Source organism: Eubalaena glacialis, chromosome 8 (genome assembly GCF_028564815.1).
Source record: "Eubalaena glacialis isolate mEubGla1 chromosome 8, mEubGla1.1.hap2.+ XY, whole genome shotgun sequence".
NCBI lineage: Eukaryota > Metazoa > Chordata > Mammalia > Artiodactyla > Balaenidae > Eubalaena > Eubalaena glacialis.
Window position 1 is genome coordinate 69,726,854 of NC_083723.1, and position 16,364 is coordinate 69,743,217.

General features: G+C 41.0%; 1 protein-coding gene across 5 annotated transcripts in view; it reads left to right on the top strand.

Moving 5' to 3' along the window:
- Positions 1-16,364, top strand: part of SGCE (sarcoglycan epsilon) — a 114,177-nt gene that overhangs the window by 40,939 nt on the left and 56,874 nt on the right. For 3 of the 5 annotated variants that reach the window (XM_061198555.1, XM_061198556.1, XM_061198557.1), the window contains exon 1: positions 6,351-6,512. In XM_061198555.1, coding sequence (XP_061054538.1) covers positions 6,404-6,512 — 109 coding nt within the window. In that variant the 5' untranslated portion in view covers positions 6,351-6,403. Of the gene's footprint in view, positions 1-4,211; positions 4,328-6,350; positions 6,513-16,364 lie in introns of those variants that run through there. The other 2 variants (XM_061198558.1, XM_061198559.1) reach the window with 1 other exon arrangement.

The following is a 16,364-nucleotide window of genomic DNA, read 5'->3' on the forward strand; positions in this document are numbered from 1 at the left end:
TGATAGTGGAAAAGTTACACAAAATAAAGTCAAAATTATAACTCTTTATTATTAGAAAAGTTACCTGAAAAGTTGCTACTATTCCAGCCAATAGAAAACCAAGAAAAAGAAGGGGGGGGGGTGAGTTAAAAATCACAATGCCTGTATTCATCAACCTTGGGGGAGAGGGCCACTCTGGCCCACTGTCGCGACCCTGATCCACCTCTACAGAGAAGGTAACTAGTCATCAAAACAAACAACAACTGCCACCAAACCAGTGGGATTGTCTAAATTACTTTTCGGACCGTAATTTGATTTCCCAAAGAGAATTCCCTTTGGGACAGAAATGGCAATGAGTAGCAACCTGTATATATCAGTTTCCCTCATTATGAAGTCAATCGACAAATATCAATTGACGTCTCCTAGGAGTAGCTGGGCTGTAAAATGGGACATTCAAAGAAGCCCAATAATAGTATACCTCAAACTTATAATAAGGATTTAATTAAATAATGCAGGTAAAGCACATAGTGAGTATTCAATAACTGTTAGCTGATATTAATAAAGTTATTAGTAAAGAACAGAAACTTTAAATTTCTGTGTGATGAGGCTGCGATTAAAACAGGGAGGGGCTGCAACTATGGCAACCTGGGTATGCAGATCCCACTAAAGATACTAATTTTTTTTTTTTTTTTTTAAATACTGCGTTGGTCAGACAAATCCAGGGCCTCATTAGACTTTCAGGTCACCAGTGTGCAATCCCAGGTTTTTAAACAAGGTTTGTCAGTACAGCCCCACCCAAAAGTTTGTAATTTAGAGTGGGATAGGTCACTCCTAGCGGGGTGAGTGACTGTGTGTGTGGGGGGGGAGGGGACGGGGGGGTTAAATATCCTAATTATGGGTAGGGTGACAATAAATCACACATATAACATATCAGCACACAGGGCCTGTGTACTTCCTGGAAATAGGGTTAAATTCATTTAGAGTAATTATTTTAACACTTTGATGATTTTTTTAATGGGCATCAAATTCTCATATTTGGAAAACTCTAGGAAAGTGCTCAAAAGTTTAAAAATATAATATGTAAAGCAGGCAGACTGCCTATTCACTACATTTTAACTTGGCAGTCCCGGTCACCTGCTCCTCTCTGACCCATCAAGACAAAAAATGGACACCAAATTAATTACGTAAAATAAAGCCACAAAGATAAACGTGTTATTCAGAGAAGTTAGGTAAAAAATAGCTAATGTTTCAACCAATAGTGTACGGGGAAAAAAAAAAGGTGATGGTAATCAAACATGATGCCTGGCTGTAGAGAAATACCCCTTCCTCCTTCCTTCCTAAGACCCCTCCTCATTCTTTAGGCCCCTCCCCTGCCCCAGCCCTGCCATCCACAGCCATTTTCCCTTATGCCCTGGGCTGTTGGTATGGCCTCTTCAAGGAGTGGCTATACAGCAAGTAGAGTCCTTAAGGGACAGAATTACTGTGCCATTTTAATAGTTTTAAATGCTACTTAATTACTTTAATAGCTTAGGCTATGGAAACAACTAATAGTTGACATGCAAGATAAAATCTTCAAATTTAGAAAAAAATCAGAAGATGTAATTAACACATCATAGCCTGTGACATTGTTTCATTTCCAGCTGCTTAAAGATAATTATATTGGTGACACTCAGAATATGAGGTCACAAAATAATGCAATTTTTATTAATTAAACTTAAGAGTTTTAATGTCCCATTAAAAAGCAACTAATAAGCGCAGGTCAGGTGACTCAGGTGTCACTTCTGTCATCAAGACACTAATACTTTAAAAACTTAGAGACAAGACTTCTGAAAAGGCATTCACAGCATGGCCTGGAGCAGCGTGACCCAGGTCAGGAAGGTTAACAACCTATATGTCAATCACAGTCACTGGGGTGGGCTTTAATGAGGCCCAGGTCTGATGGTTTTCACATCTGCAAAACACAATAATAGGAGAGAAATAACAATACATTAGGAAATCAGCAAACAATCACTGTATTGTTTATGGAAACAGAAGATCAATAAGAGTTTAAAATTCAAATGCTTTTGGTGACAGGAAGGTAATATAAAGGTGAGAAGAGACTGGAGATAGGAAAACAGGAAGGGGCTGCAACTATTTAACTTGGGGATGCATACCACACACACACCCCCGCCCCCCCCGCCCCACAATCTTTTAATTCTTGTAAAATTTTTAAATACAGTGCTGGTCAACGAAATTCAGGGCCTTTTTTGACCTACGAGATCACCAGTTTGAGGCCCTTAACTTTTACCAATATCAGGCCTAAGGCCTCCACCCCCGGGGTTTGTAATTTTGGGGTGGGAGTCTAAGTCCTAAAAGAGTTAACTGCCCAGAGCAGAGTCGTTTAACCATTAAAAGTGATAGGGCAGTGGGCAGGCAAGTCAACAGTGTAAGTAAAGTTTACAAATGTTTAAACAGCAATTGGAGCACCAGTTAACATGGGAACAGGAGAACGGTAACTTGATTTGAATATAGGACTATGGCTCCTTAAACACCCCCTTAGTAGGGGCTGGACTGGGGAGGTGGGTCAAGGGGCCCAGTGCCTAAAACCTGGAAGGACACACAGCATAAAGCTAAGCTCCCTGGGACAGATGCCACTTTTACACATGAAAAAGAGTTCAGTATTACTCTATTTAAGAAGTAAAGACATTTGCTTCATCTTTGACTCTTCACAATGACTTCTGAAACGTTCTATCCCCCGCAACCCCCCTACAAACACACCAAAGTGCAACAAAACCCACCATACATTAAACATCACACTAGTAAATGACACTTCATTAAACAGTGCTTAATTGTTTTACATTTGCAAATGTCCATATTTCTTTTTGAGAGCTATGAGTACTATTTGTGAAATGCAAATTCTAATAATATGCACATTTTTCAAACCATTGTTTTGAACCTCTTTAAAATGCAGACACAAATTCCAAAGAGAAGAGGGGTCAGGGTGGCAAGGTGGGTAAAAGGGGCCTGGGGACTTACTAAAAGGTGTAATTATGATTAGCACATGTTATCCATAGATTGTATACTTGTTGGGGGCTGGGGGGAGGGGTGATTGGTGGGGTGTGACAGGTTTTTGGGAGCCAGTGCTTCTAAATGCCCCTGTAACAGTCCTGGCTTATGGTTTCTAATATATGGAACCAGGTTTTAAAATTTCTTCATTTAGTTAGAAACATAAATAGCGGATTGGCAGTTAGCTATAAATTTGTTTTATATAGATATTTTTAAATGCCAGCTAAAACCTTCAATCTATATTTTCTCATGTAACCACTCTGTTACGTTACACAAATTTTAAATGACAATTATGTACCATTAAATAATCCACTTGCCCCAAATTTAAATAATTAGCTTTTGCTTTTTAGTTTATAAAAAAGCTAATTATTTTGAGTGTTTTGAATTAATTTAGCTGCTTTGAATTATAATTACTGCTTACATTATTGGAGCTTAAAAATGCTTTTTTTTTTTTAAGATCCTGTTAAATGAGAGAGAGATAAGGCAAGCAATGTCTTGGACAACCCAGGACAGCAAAACACCATAGGAAATAGCCAGGAGCAAAAAACCAGAAAACAACTGCAGACACCAAGGAAGACACTGAATAAACCAGTTTACTCTGGTCATTTAACACTTATTTAATGAACAGGTGTTCATTAAATTGTGCCTACAATGTGTCAGGCACAATTATGTAGGCAAGTTAGCCAGGGCTAATCCCCTAAAATTCCAAGAAAAAAATCCAGATAAACACCTCATCCTCGCTCAGAGGCCAAGCCAGTAGCACCAACAAAGTCACTTAAAACTCCTGTGAAACAAAGTTCAAGTTGTTCTTTATTTTGTAGCCACCAAAGCATCTGATTCCAGTAGGTCCCACCAAAAAGGTCCACTAGTGTGTCAAAAAAAACTTGAGTTCTTTAGTTTTAAAAAATTAAACTTTTAATTTTAATTTTTTAAGATTTAAAAAATCTTAAAATTTAATGATGTTAAAAGTATTTAAAATGTTTTATTTTTCATTTGCAGCAAAAACATTTAGCTAGATTGCCTTTAGAGGCGCCAGCCACGTCAGCTTGGAAGCACCCTTCATAAGCCACTATCAGGAGTTTAAATTGTGGGATTACGCTATTTAACATATGCAAAGTGCTTATTAATGCCATGTATAATTACTATTGTTGTTAATTGTTCTTATTTATTATTATTATATTTATTAGACACTGGTGGATAAAAAGCAAAACCGGCGCAGAAGAGAAACCACAGCAGCGAAACCGCAGGAGAGCTGGGCTGTGCAGCCAGGCGCAGGCAGCGAAGACGCAGGCGCAAAGGAGGGGTACCTGATGGGAGGCGGGGGGGGGGGGGGTGGGGGGCTCACACTGCGCAGGCGCAGGTGGGCCCTGGAGAGGTGGGGCCATAGGCCAGCCCAGAAGAGGCTGGTTCAGGGCGGGGCCAAGTTTTGAGAGGTGTGGTCTGGAGGAGCCACTCCAGAGAAGGGGGGGCTCAGAGGGAGGAGGGGTCTAGGGGAACCGCCTCAGAGGAGGCGGGGTCTAGAGGAACCACCTCAGAGGAGGCGGGCTCGGGGAGACGCGGGGTCTGGGGAGGCAGGGTCTAGAAGGCGCGCTCCGGGAAGGCGCGCCGCAGAGGAGGCGCGCTCTGAGTAGGTGCTGGGAGGTGCTAAGCCTGTTCTGAGGAGATACTGCAGAGAAGGCGCGCTAGGATGGGCGGGGCAGGTCTGAGACTGGCTGCATGCCTCTCCCAGGATTCCCCCCTCCCCAAACCCCTCCCACCAGCCTCCAACAGGCAGATTCATTTCATGCAACAAGAGCAATCACCCCCAGATCCAATCCCCCCACCACCACCCCGCGCCTTCCAAGACTAAGCAAACCAACAGTTTCCACAAACTGTTGCTGGACGCCAATTCGCGCCACCACTACAACTATACCGCCACTTCAATCAAGCGCAACTAGGCAAGGCAGCCCGGTCTGCCACCACCAAAAGATTTTTTACGCTCAAGTCAGCGCCCTTCCACTCCACTGCCATAGCAGGAATGGTGTGGGCAGAATGTTAAACACTAATTTTTGCCCAGGGCTCCATTTTGTCTAACAGCACCATCATGCAGAGAACCATCCTGTAGAAAAACATAGTGGGAGCCATTCCAAAAGGTGTGTTAAGAGACAAAGGGTGGGGTTCCTCCAAGAAGACAGAGTAATCTTACTCTTCAGTTCATGTGCGCTTCAGCTGGTTTCTTTGTAGCGCAAAACAGTGCAGCTTGTGTACCTCTGCAGCTATTATTACTTTGTAGCGCATTTTAGGTGTAAATTGTTCCGCAGCTCATGTACCTCTGCGGTTCCTGTGTCTTGTAGCGCAATGAAGCGCTGTTGTGCTAATCGTTATCATTTTTGTAGCGCTGACCTTCTACAGCTCAGATTTTGTAGCGCATTTAGAGCGCAAATCAGTCGTCTGCGGCTCACATATCGTTGCAGTTCATACTGGTTTTAGCGCAAAGAAGCATCCATCAGTCTGTAGCGCATTGAAGCGCCCATCCGTCCGTAGCGCATTTGAAGCGCTCATCAGTTTGTAGCGCATTTGAAGCGCCAATTAGTTTGTAGTGCACATCACTTTGCAGCACATTTGCAAATTGGTCTGTGGCTCATGTCCATCTGCAGCTCATGTTTGTCCACAGCTCATATGTGTCTACAGTCCGTATCTGGACTTAGGTTCTGGAAATCAAAGCCCTGAAGGCTAGGTTTCTCCATGCAGTTTTGGGGCACAGCCAGTGAAGGCGTGACAAGGTGTGCGTGGAGACATTCCGGGCGCTACTCCATCTCCCGCAGCTCCCGATTAGAAGGGGGAATGAATGTGATCTTAAAAAAAAGAAACATCCTCACCGCATACTCACCACGCGAGGACTCCTCTGCGAAGACACTAAGGACGGGGTCCCACACCTGTGCCAGGCGTGGGCTCCGCTGGGTGCTCGGCAGCCCGGAGTGGCTCCGGACGCGAGCCCGCTCAGCGGACCTTTCGCGAGGCTCGGTGGTCTCTCTTCGCTGGTCTCCTCAGGTCGTAGTCAGGTTTCTTCGACACACACCAACCGAAGTTGAAGCGCGTGTATCGAGAGCGCCGACTGGGAGCCTTATATAGGCTGAACCGAGGAGGGGGGCGCCAAATCCCAGCGTGCTCCGCGGGTTAGGGGGGCGGAGGGGGGAGCGGGGGCGGAGGGGATGGGGGATGGGGGATGGGGGAGATGGGGGGGTGGGGGCGATGGCCATGCTACACTGGCCCGCCGCTAGAGGGAGCACGGGATTAAGGAGGGGGTGCAGGATGCTGATGCTGAACTGGCCAAGCTGGGAGGAAAGAAGAAAGGGAGGGGAGGGGAGAATCGAGGACGGCCGGCCTAGGCAGGCCAAGAATGCAATTGCCCTGGTGGTGGGAGCTGGGAGACCCTTGTGCTTGGACGGGACAGTGTCGGGGGACACGCAGGATGAGCCCCGCGACCACTGGCACCTTCTTGCTGACAGGTTAGTGGCCCGCGCGCGACGGGAGGTCCTGGGGCCAACAGGCCGCCGCCTCCCCATCCCCCGCCCGGGTTTTGGGTACCCGGGTGCATTTTCTGGGCATCAGCCCCTCTTGCTGCGGAATCCCCGGTGCACCCCTCCTCCAGGACGCCCCGCACCCCACTTCCCGGGCCCTGTGCGCCCCCTACCAGGCTTGACCCCTGGCCTTTTTTCTCCGCGCCCCCCGCGGGCCCCTCCCTGCCCAGAGGCGCCGAAATTCCATCTCCAATTTCCATTCCCATTGCTCCCCACCCACCCCCAGCAGTCCTGGTGGTGAACCTCTCCCGATCCCTGCCTCAAAGAGCTGGGGGTCGTTGACCATTTGGGGGGGGGTGGTGGCTTACCCCGCGAATGGGGCTCTGCAGCCCAGAGGCGAGCCGTAGGAAATGGGTGTCAAGCTGCGCCCCCCCTCTACACAAACGCATCTTTTTTTTCCTTTTCTTGAATCCGATCTGGAGAGAACACAGAAATGTGCATTTGAAACGCCTAATTCTCCCCTCTTTCTAAGCGAATTTCTCGGCGATGGAAATCTCGTTTTTCTTAGGTTTTTTCCCTGCGGAGCAGGGAAACGGAATCATGAAACGCTAGGAGCCAAACAGGGTGTTGAGGTCAGGGTTAACCTCGGCTGGGGGCCAGAGATGCTGCAAACAGAACGGTTTGCCCCACCAAGTGCACTATTTCGAGAAAGCAAAAACAATTAGAAACAGCTGTGGATGCCTCCAGTGTAGTTGGCGGGCTTCGGAGGCTCCCAGCTACGGCCTTGTAGTGGTGATTACGAGGTTTACGCAGAGACCTAGATCTCTCTGCAACATTACATTTTTCTAAATCTTGTAGGGTGAATGAATATATTTAGTCACGGTTACCGCACGTTTAATCCTTTGAAGCGTGTTGCCGAGATTCGGCCACAAATATTTATGTATATTTATACGTATAAACATATTTATTTTACGTTAGAGAAAATTGCAATGAGTTACAAGACTTTAAAATACTGATGAGGAAGGATGCTGGAAAAAAAGCCTTAACGTGGGTTTCCATTTAAGTGCCTCAAAGTGTTAGGCACTGAGAAAAGGGACAATCTGTTGATAATCTTAGTAAAAGAAGTTTAAAATGAAAAACCAATTGCGTACAACTGAGTGAGGTTCCTGAAACACAGATGAGACACATTTGTATATAAAGGCTAAAACTGAGCATATTTCAGTAACATTGCTACAGATTATTTTATACATAGAGGATAAATAAGAATTTGACCCATTGTAGGAGGATAGATAAGAATTTGACCCATTGTAGATGATACGATGGCAGAGATCTCAGTTAAAGCGAGCCTTTCTAGGAGTAAACAAAACTGTAGCACATTTATTGAGATTCTACTTTTTAATCAGAAATAAAATGTTGACTATCAGATATGTGAATGAATGAAGTGCAGATTTCCAACACTGAAAGATATTTTTCTAGGAAGTTGGGTGAACATAATTATACTGTTTAGAAGTGCCTAGTGCCTTTTAATGTTTAGGATGTTCACTCTTTTCTGCAATGTAGAATAATTTCAGGATTTCTTATGTATGCTAGAGTACTGTTCTGGTGACCACCGGATTGTCAAATTCTTAGCATTTTTTAATCCAGGAAAGTTACTTCATCTACTTGTTTGTTAACTGATAGACATTCTTTTTTCTAAAAAATGAAATTAAAAAATAGTATAGGTGATAGAGAAAATTCAGGTTTAAAAATCTATCCCAAGACTTTAAAAGTTTGAACAAGTTTGAACCTATTTGAATTTTTATTTCAAAATGTTAGCCAGGATTTTTTTGGCGGCGGGGGGGGGGGGGAGGGGGGTGAAAAAAAACCCAGCTTTAGTATTATCCTTATCATAATAAAAGTAATTCCTATTCATTGTACAAAATTTAGGGAAGAAAAACTCCAGAAAACTGGAAAAAAAAAATCAAGATCACCTGTAACCTCTTCATCCTGTGATAACCCCAGTAAACATTATGGGCTCTACTTTATCTAGGCGTATATACGTGCCTAAATAATATACATTTTTCACAGAGTTGCACATGTATAATTTCTAAAAATTGAAAATGGGATCAAATTAATTTCCTCCATTTTTTTCTCTTCAAGGAGCCTTAACTATCTAAATAACATTAAATTTGCAGAGTTTTTTTAAAAGGAAATAGTATTAATTACTTTTTCTAATTAAAATTTTAAATGAACAACATTAGTACGGAAATATTTAAAACCAAAGAATAGAGAGTTTCCTCTGATCTCACTATTCTAACATATACATAGTAATCATTTGGTATATTTCCTTGTGTTTTTTATTCTTCTACATATGAAATAATTTTTGCTCAGAAATAGATTTTTCTAAGGAAAAAACAACATCAGTAGATAAGTAGTTTTGATAAAACTTTTTAATCTAAAGCAACAAAACAATGTTAAACATTAAAACAAAAATACAATGTTAATAGATAAATACTTGAGATAACATGTTACCTAAAACAACAAAACTGCATTTAAAACCACCCCCCCAACTTAATAGACAGGAGTTTAAAACACTTTCTTGACATTTGTTATCATAAGTGAATTTTGGATTTTTTCAGATATTTGTTCCCATTGTTGTTTGTTTCTTACCCGTTTTGCACAAGATTACACGCAAAGCAAAAAGAAGGGCTAATGTGCATTATATACTTTATCAAATAATAACTGGGCATTGTATCTGAACATTTTAATCCATTTTTATGAGAATTTCCTGTGGATCTATGAAGCTGTTGATTTACCACCTGTATTTTAACTTCTAGTGTAGTAGGAAAATTGTATTTCAAAACAAAGTGGGATTTTCACTTGTCAAATAATAGCTAGAGTTTCTAATTGGACATTTTACTTATTTAAGACAATTTGCCATGTATCTGTGAAGCTGTTGATTTGCCTTATATGTTTAGCTGAATTTCTTGGGTGGTGGGAAAATGGTATTCCAAGAAAAAAAAGTTGAATTTTCACTTGTCAAATAATAACTGGACTTTCTAGTCAGACATTTTATCTATTTTAGATGACAGTTTGCTGTGGCTCTATGAATCTGCTGATTTACCACATGCATTCGGCTTACCTTTTAGTATATTAGGAAAAATTTATTTCTAAGCAAAGTAAAATTTTCAGCTGTCAAATATCACCTGGACTTAGTACTTGATCATTTTATCCATTTATTATAAGAGTTTGCCATAAATCCAAAAACTGTTGATTTACCTCATATATTTAGTTTAAATTCTAGTATGGTGGACAAATTGTTTTTCTAAGCAAAGAGGAATTTTCACTTGTCTCTCAGACATTGAAAATTAGCAAGGGACAGTGAGAAAACCGATGAGAGAGAAAAGTAACACGTATCCAGTTTCTAGCACTGGTTTTCACTGATAAAAACCATGCTCCAAATAAAGTGTTGAAGCATTGAAGAAACCCTGACATGTTAAAAAATTCTCAATCAGATATTCAGATTGGTTGGGATTGTAATAAGTGCGATATTTATGGATCACATTTTCTCCAAAATAACCAGCTACTTTGTTGCTTTTTCTTTTTTACTAACTGTTCACACTTACTCTATCTGATCCCTTTTCTTAAAACTCACCATTACGTCAGTTCTAAACACCCAAGTGTAAATTCTATTGTTGGTCTCATTTCCTACTCTTAGTATAAAAAAGGACTCTAAGTGAATAGATGACATGGGTTTATGTGTCCGTTAGAGATTCTTGGTCTGGAGCTCTGTTTAAGTCCAGAGCTTCACAGAAATATTAACATTGTGTTTTTTTTTCTTTCTATCCTTTCCAATCTCTCCATCAGAGACAGAGAGACAGGCACGATAGAAAGACAGATAGACATGGGTAGGCAGATAGACAGACGGACAAACATGGACAGATAGACAGACACTTGGGCACACACACATGCATGACATCCAGGCTTTTTCTAAACTTTAGGATCCAGTTCTCCAGTTTGCTATCTCCCTGATTTCTAAAAATATTAAGCCAAAAGCATCAGTGCATAATTCAGAAAAAGAAGCTGGTGTTTCTAAAGATCAACACGTATTTTTCAGGTTGGTAGAATCAGATAGAGTCTCCGTGCTCTTAAAGTTGTTCCACATGAACTGCTTCCGAACTGCTTCCAAGCAAAATTCTGTCTAAGCAAAATTCAGTTTTTTTAAACAATGTAACTATAGTAAAGACAGAATTGAATAAAAAACAATCTCCACCGTCTGACACTAGAAGAAACATTTCCATTGATGTTCCTTCCCTTCTAGTCTTTGTTCCATGTGCATATATATTTTTACATGACTATAATTTTAATGTGTGTAGATTTTTTACACTTTGCTTTGAAAGATAAGTGAATCTTGCTTTCAGCTAAGCATTTGTCAAGGCTTTAGGATGCTCTTGTGTGTGAGATGCTGTGTTAGACTAGCAGGATTGCTTTGTGAGCATGTGGCAGGCTGAACCAGTACCCACCAGGTGTGGGGTTTACTGGGTTTGGGTCTGGGAGTGGTCCCTAGTGAAGGATCACAAGCCTTTGCCCTGGGTCTTCTCTTTTTCAACATTTTTATGGATAACTGTGATGAAGATCTAAGATGCTTGCTTTAAAATCCATGGTTGACTTGAAAAAAGGTTAACTGTTACAAATAGATAACAGAATTTAGAGTTAACAAGGTTTAAGTAGGCTGTAGTGCTATTCAAAAATATATTTTATAGCAGTAAATCCATCATAATTCATTGGTGTGTAAGGAAGGAGGTGACTTTACATGGTGGCGGTTTTTGAGGAAAAGGACAGTTAGTATGAACTGGTGGCGTAACGTGGCTACAAAAATATCAAATTTAGATTCCGATAATAGTGTAGTGTCCATATGTCACAAAAATTAACAGTACCCTGCTCTAATTAACCACATCTGTAGTATTGTGTCCATTTCTGGCTGTCACGTTTAAAGAGAGACATTGACAAAGTAGACAACTTCCAGAACAGTCCGTGGGGATGGTGAGGGGTCTGGCAATCCTGTCATAGGAGGTATCCTCCAAGGGTCTGGAAATGTTTAGCTTGAAGACTAAAAGTAGACATAAACTCTCTTCTGTCTGCTTCAGAGAGCAGATCTAGCTGCAGTGGGTGAAAGGTAGAGATGGATTTCAACTTGAGACCTTTCTAACAGTGCAGCTCAGGAAGGGAATCAACTTAACACCTTTACTTGGTCTCTTATTTTAAAGTATCAGAAATATTTACCTTTCTTGTAATGAATATTTAATTTGAAGACCATGATAACATTTTAGTGTAGGATAGCAAAGATACTTGTGATGGAAACATTTTATATTTTCTGATCAACTATCTAAAAAGAATAGTCCTATGTGTTGCAGGTTGATTTCTTACAACTTGAAAATAGCTGCAACAGGACATTTTAACACATTCTTTCCTCCCTTCTCATTTCATTTCAAACATGAAAATCTGAGAAGTAAAGTTTTATCCCCCCCTGCAAATTATCCTGGCTTTAACTTGCTTCCTAGAGTTGTTCCTTTCCTGGTGTTTCTTGCTTGCTTGCTTGAGAACGGGCTTCTCTGGCAGAGTGGCTGCAGATGCCTGGGGGGGCGCCCTGGGTTAAGGGGGAGTGGACTGCTGCTGGGCAGCTGAGACCTCAGCTGCTTTAGCCTCTTACTCAGGGGAAATGTGCAGCCATTCTCCCTTCTGCAGTCCCCGCCCCACCCCCACCCCCCCTTTATATGTCCTTGCAATACTTAATAGTTACAATTTTTAGCTTTTCAACAGAAAATAAAACCTTTCAATCAAACATAGCTGCTGCCCCCTGTGCTCTTTTAACTTCTCTTCCTTTCAAGTTAGCCTCGTTTCTGACCGCCAGTCTTAGTGTTTCAAACACGTCTTGGGACAGATTTTTCTTTCCTCTCCATCTGCCTATTGATTGTTTATTTTGATTATCATCTCTAACTTTGAAAATGTGATTGCTCAAAATTAATTTGTAGAGTATGCACACAGGACCCCACTTCTAAGAAGTGATAACCTGTAACACATCTGACTCCATCGCAACGATTTTTGTGCCCCTGACCCTTGAAAACTAAGACTCTGATGAGAAATGTGAAGAAAGAAGAGAACATTCTTCAGTCATCTTTTTAAACCAACTTTTTCCTGCCTCTTTTACTCCTGCCTCTTCTCCCCACACCCAGAACTTTCCCCTCCACTCAAATTGTTAGGTCAGATATATGATCAAGCTAACCCTGACTATGTGAAGTGTATTTTTAATGTTGAACAAGTTTCTCCTCTTCTTATTTTCTCTATCTTTTGTAAAAGTGTCGTGCACTTTTGTGGGATAGTAGTAATACACCGGGCAACTTGTGATGGCTGGGTTCCCAGTTGTTGAAGATGCCACAGGCGTTCCTGAGCTAAGCTCATATTTCCGAGAGAGAAATGCTCAACGATGAGCGTCTGGCTTGTCAGCGCTCACGCACCTGATCTGCAGGCGGCTACTTGCAATTCCTTGAATGCAATACTTGCTCCTGCTCCTGGGTTTGGGAAGCAAATGACCTCCAACGTTTAAAATGTAAAACTTCAAGAAGTTATCTTAGGAAATAAATAGGTAGCCTCGAAACATGAGTTGCTGTGCTTAGTAATGTTATATTCTTGCACAAATCAACATATTAGTAACGCTGAAGTGCTGTTTTCTTCTTGGGTCACTTTGGTAAAATTCTTATTTTTTGTGTCTTCATCTAAGAATTTCTATGCACTATTTATGCAATCGTGGTTTAAATGTGTCTTATCACTTAAAAAGTGCTCGTCTTTAGCACGTCTCATTTTCTACTTAATTGCCTTGGACTAATCTGATTTTTTAGACTAGCTCTTTGGCATTCTGTACCACGGGAATCGCCACGGCATCTGTTGTGACACGGAAGGCAGACTTTTTCTCTTCTGACAAATGAAGCCGCTCATTTCAAAAATGTTTAGGAGTTAGGCAGCTCCAGTGTAAATTCTTTCCCATTCTTTAGCTTTTCACTCATTCATCTGGTCACCACTTTGATTATTATGGAGATTTGGGGTTCACTGTGAATTTGAAAGAAGAGATCACAGTTAATTTTCCTATAGCAGTTAAAGTGAAATATTTTAGTTCCTGATTTCTTCAGCAATAGACGTAGAAGTAAAGTTGATTTTTTTACCTTGGAATGCAGAAGAAGAAAAAATTAGCCCCATGGTTTTTCTTTTTTTTTTTTTCTCCTTAGCAAATTGGTGTTTCTCACTGTGCGGTAAAATGGCAGTGGCTCTTCTGTCCTATGAAAGAGTTAATCAGTGTAGCACCTTTAACATCTTTCATTTTTTTGTAGTTATAGAATTGATTCTAATCAAAGGCCAGTACTGCAGAAGTGGAAACAGAACAGGTTGCTACATGTGTTTATCAAAATTTGAAATGTATGTTATTTTTTGTCTAGCTGTTTAAATTCTAGTTTAGTTTACAAGTGTACTCCTTTAAGTGATGAAAAATAAAAATATAAGGACGTTTATTGTAGGCTCGATAGTAATAATGAAAAACTAGAAAAAAAAATTGGGTCATCTTACTAACTAATACTTTTTTTATTCATTTATTTTTTGAGTATTGACTGGTTTTGAGACTGTGTTAGATGCTGGGGAATACACTTTCCCAGCCGTTAGGGAAGTTTTACATTAGCGGGGTTGACAAAGATTAATCAATTAATCACATATAAATGTGCCCTCAGAACTATGATAAGTGCTACAAACACTAGTAGAATTTCTAAGCAGGGGATTTGGCCAGACATGGGGATTAAGGAAGGCTTCTCTGAGAAGGTACTCAGATCTGAAGGATGAGTAAACGTTAAGTGAGGTGAAGAGGAAAGGTATATTTGAGGTCAAAGGAAGAGCTCTGTAGAGGCCCTGGGGCAGGTTGCCCTGGCAAATAGAAGGTGTTGGAAAAAGTCCAGTGATGTTGGAGCCGGGAGGGAAGGGGAACTACAATATGAAAGGAGGCTAGATGGGGGTCAGGGAGCAAATTTTGCCGGGTCTGTTAGACTACCTTAAAGAGTGTAATCTTCATCCTAAAACCAACGGGAAGTCTTTGGAGGGGTTTAAGCAGGACTTGATCAAATTTGCATTTCAAAAAGAGCACTTTGGCGGCATTGTGATGAAAGGATTGGAGGGGTCAGGATAGAAGCGGTAGTTCGAAGGCTACTTTAGTAACCCAGAATAGAGATGATGACCTCCCAGGCTAGGGTGGTGATGGGGAAATGAAGATAGGAGGGACATCTTGAGGGGTAAACAGCAATCGGAGTGGGTTGTGGATTGAATTTGGGGTGGAGAGTGACAGGAAATATCAAGGATGATTTCTAGATTTCTGTTGTATTCATGGGAATGAATGGTGATACCATTCTCCTGATGAAGAATGCCGGAAGAGGACCAAACTTTAAGGGAAAGATCAGGAGTCCTAGTTTGGACAGGCTGAGTTTGAGGTGATGATAAATAAATTATGACTGAGCCACACAGCATAAAGCTATGCAGTCTTAAAATGTGATATCATGTAAACACGTTCAAGGTATATGCTAAGGGAAAAAGTGTGATCACATTATGTAAAGAAAAGCATGGTGTATGTGTGTGTTTATATATGTATGTGTATAAACATACGTTTGCATATGCATAGAATATGGAAAGATGCAGGGACTATTAAGAGTGGGTACCCTCGGCAGTGGCATTAGGAGGATGGCATTGAAGGGAACTTTTATATTCTATACCCTCCTGGTTATACTATTTGAATGTATTACAATGAAAATGTGTGGCTTCTATAATAAAGAAAAATAATGACTGTTTCAAGTAAACACCCATTAGTATATTATTGTTATATTTTTTATTTTGAGCAGAATTTTTTCCTACAGTTTTGCTTCCCTAACCCAGTAGCTCTTAACCGCTTTGCCTTTTAATCCTTTCCCACTAGATTGCACTATTAGGCTAGATTTCACCGTCTGCGTAGTATTTTGTATTCTACCTTTCGCTAATTTTATTAATTTCAAAACAGTCCAACATTTTGCAGATGAGGACATTAAATTGTAATGGTGCATGTAACTACTGCATATATTATGTAGCCCATTTTCAAGGGTCCCACTGGTGCTCCTTATGCATCTAGTGTTTCTGAGATAGAATATAGATAGTACCATTTCCGGGCAGTGAAAACCCAGTACGTGCCTTGGTTGGGCTATTTGAGCAAAGGTGTAAAACTCCAAAGAGAAGTGGATAACCCTCCCTTCTCCATGAACTATTCTATCAAACCAACACTTATTCTTTTATCAGACATTTAATTTTTCATCCAGTTTTGATATATGTAATGCAAAGTCGAATCTTGTGCCCATGCAGTTTTTGCTTTTGTTGCGTTATTTCCTCAGAATAAATACCTAAGAGTTTGTGAGAGTCAGGGAGTACAGATATCAATATAACTTGCTTCTTTTTATTTTATTTTATTTTTATTTTTATTTTTTTTTAGCATCTTTATTGGAGTATACCTGCTTTACAATGGTGTTAGTTTCTGCTTTATAACAAAGTGAATCAGTTACACATATACATATATCCCCATATCTCTTCCCTCTTGCCTCTCCCTCCCTCCCACCCTCCCTATCCCACCCCCCCATCCCACCCCTCTAGGTGGTCACAAAGCACCGAGCTGATCTCCCTGTGCTATGCGGCTGCTTCCCACTAGCTATCTATTTTACATTTGGTAGTGTATATATGTCCATGCCACTCTCTCACTTTGTCCCATCTTACCCTTCCCCCTGCCCGTATCCTCAATTATAACTTGCTTCTTAT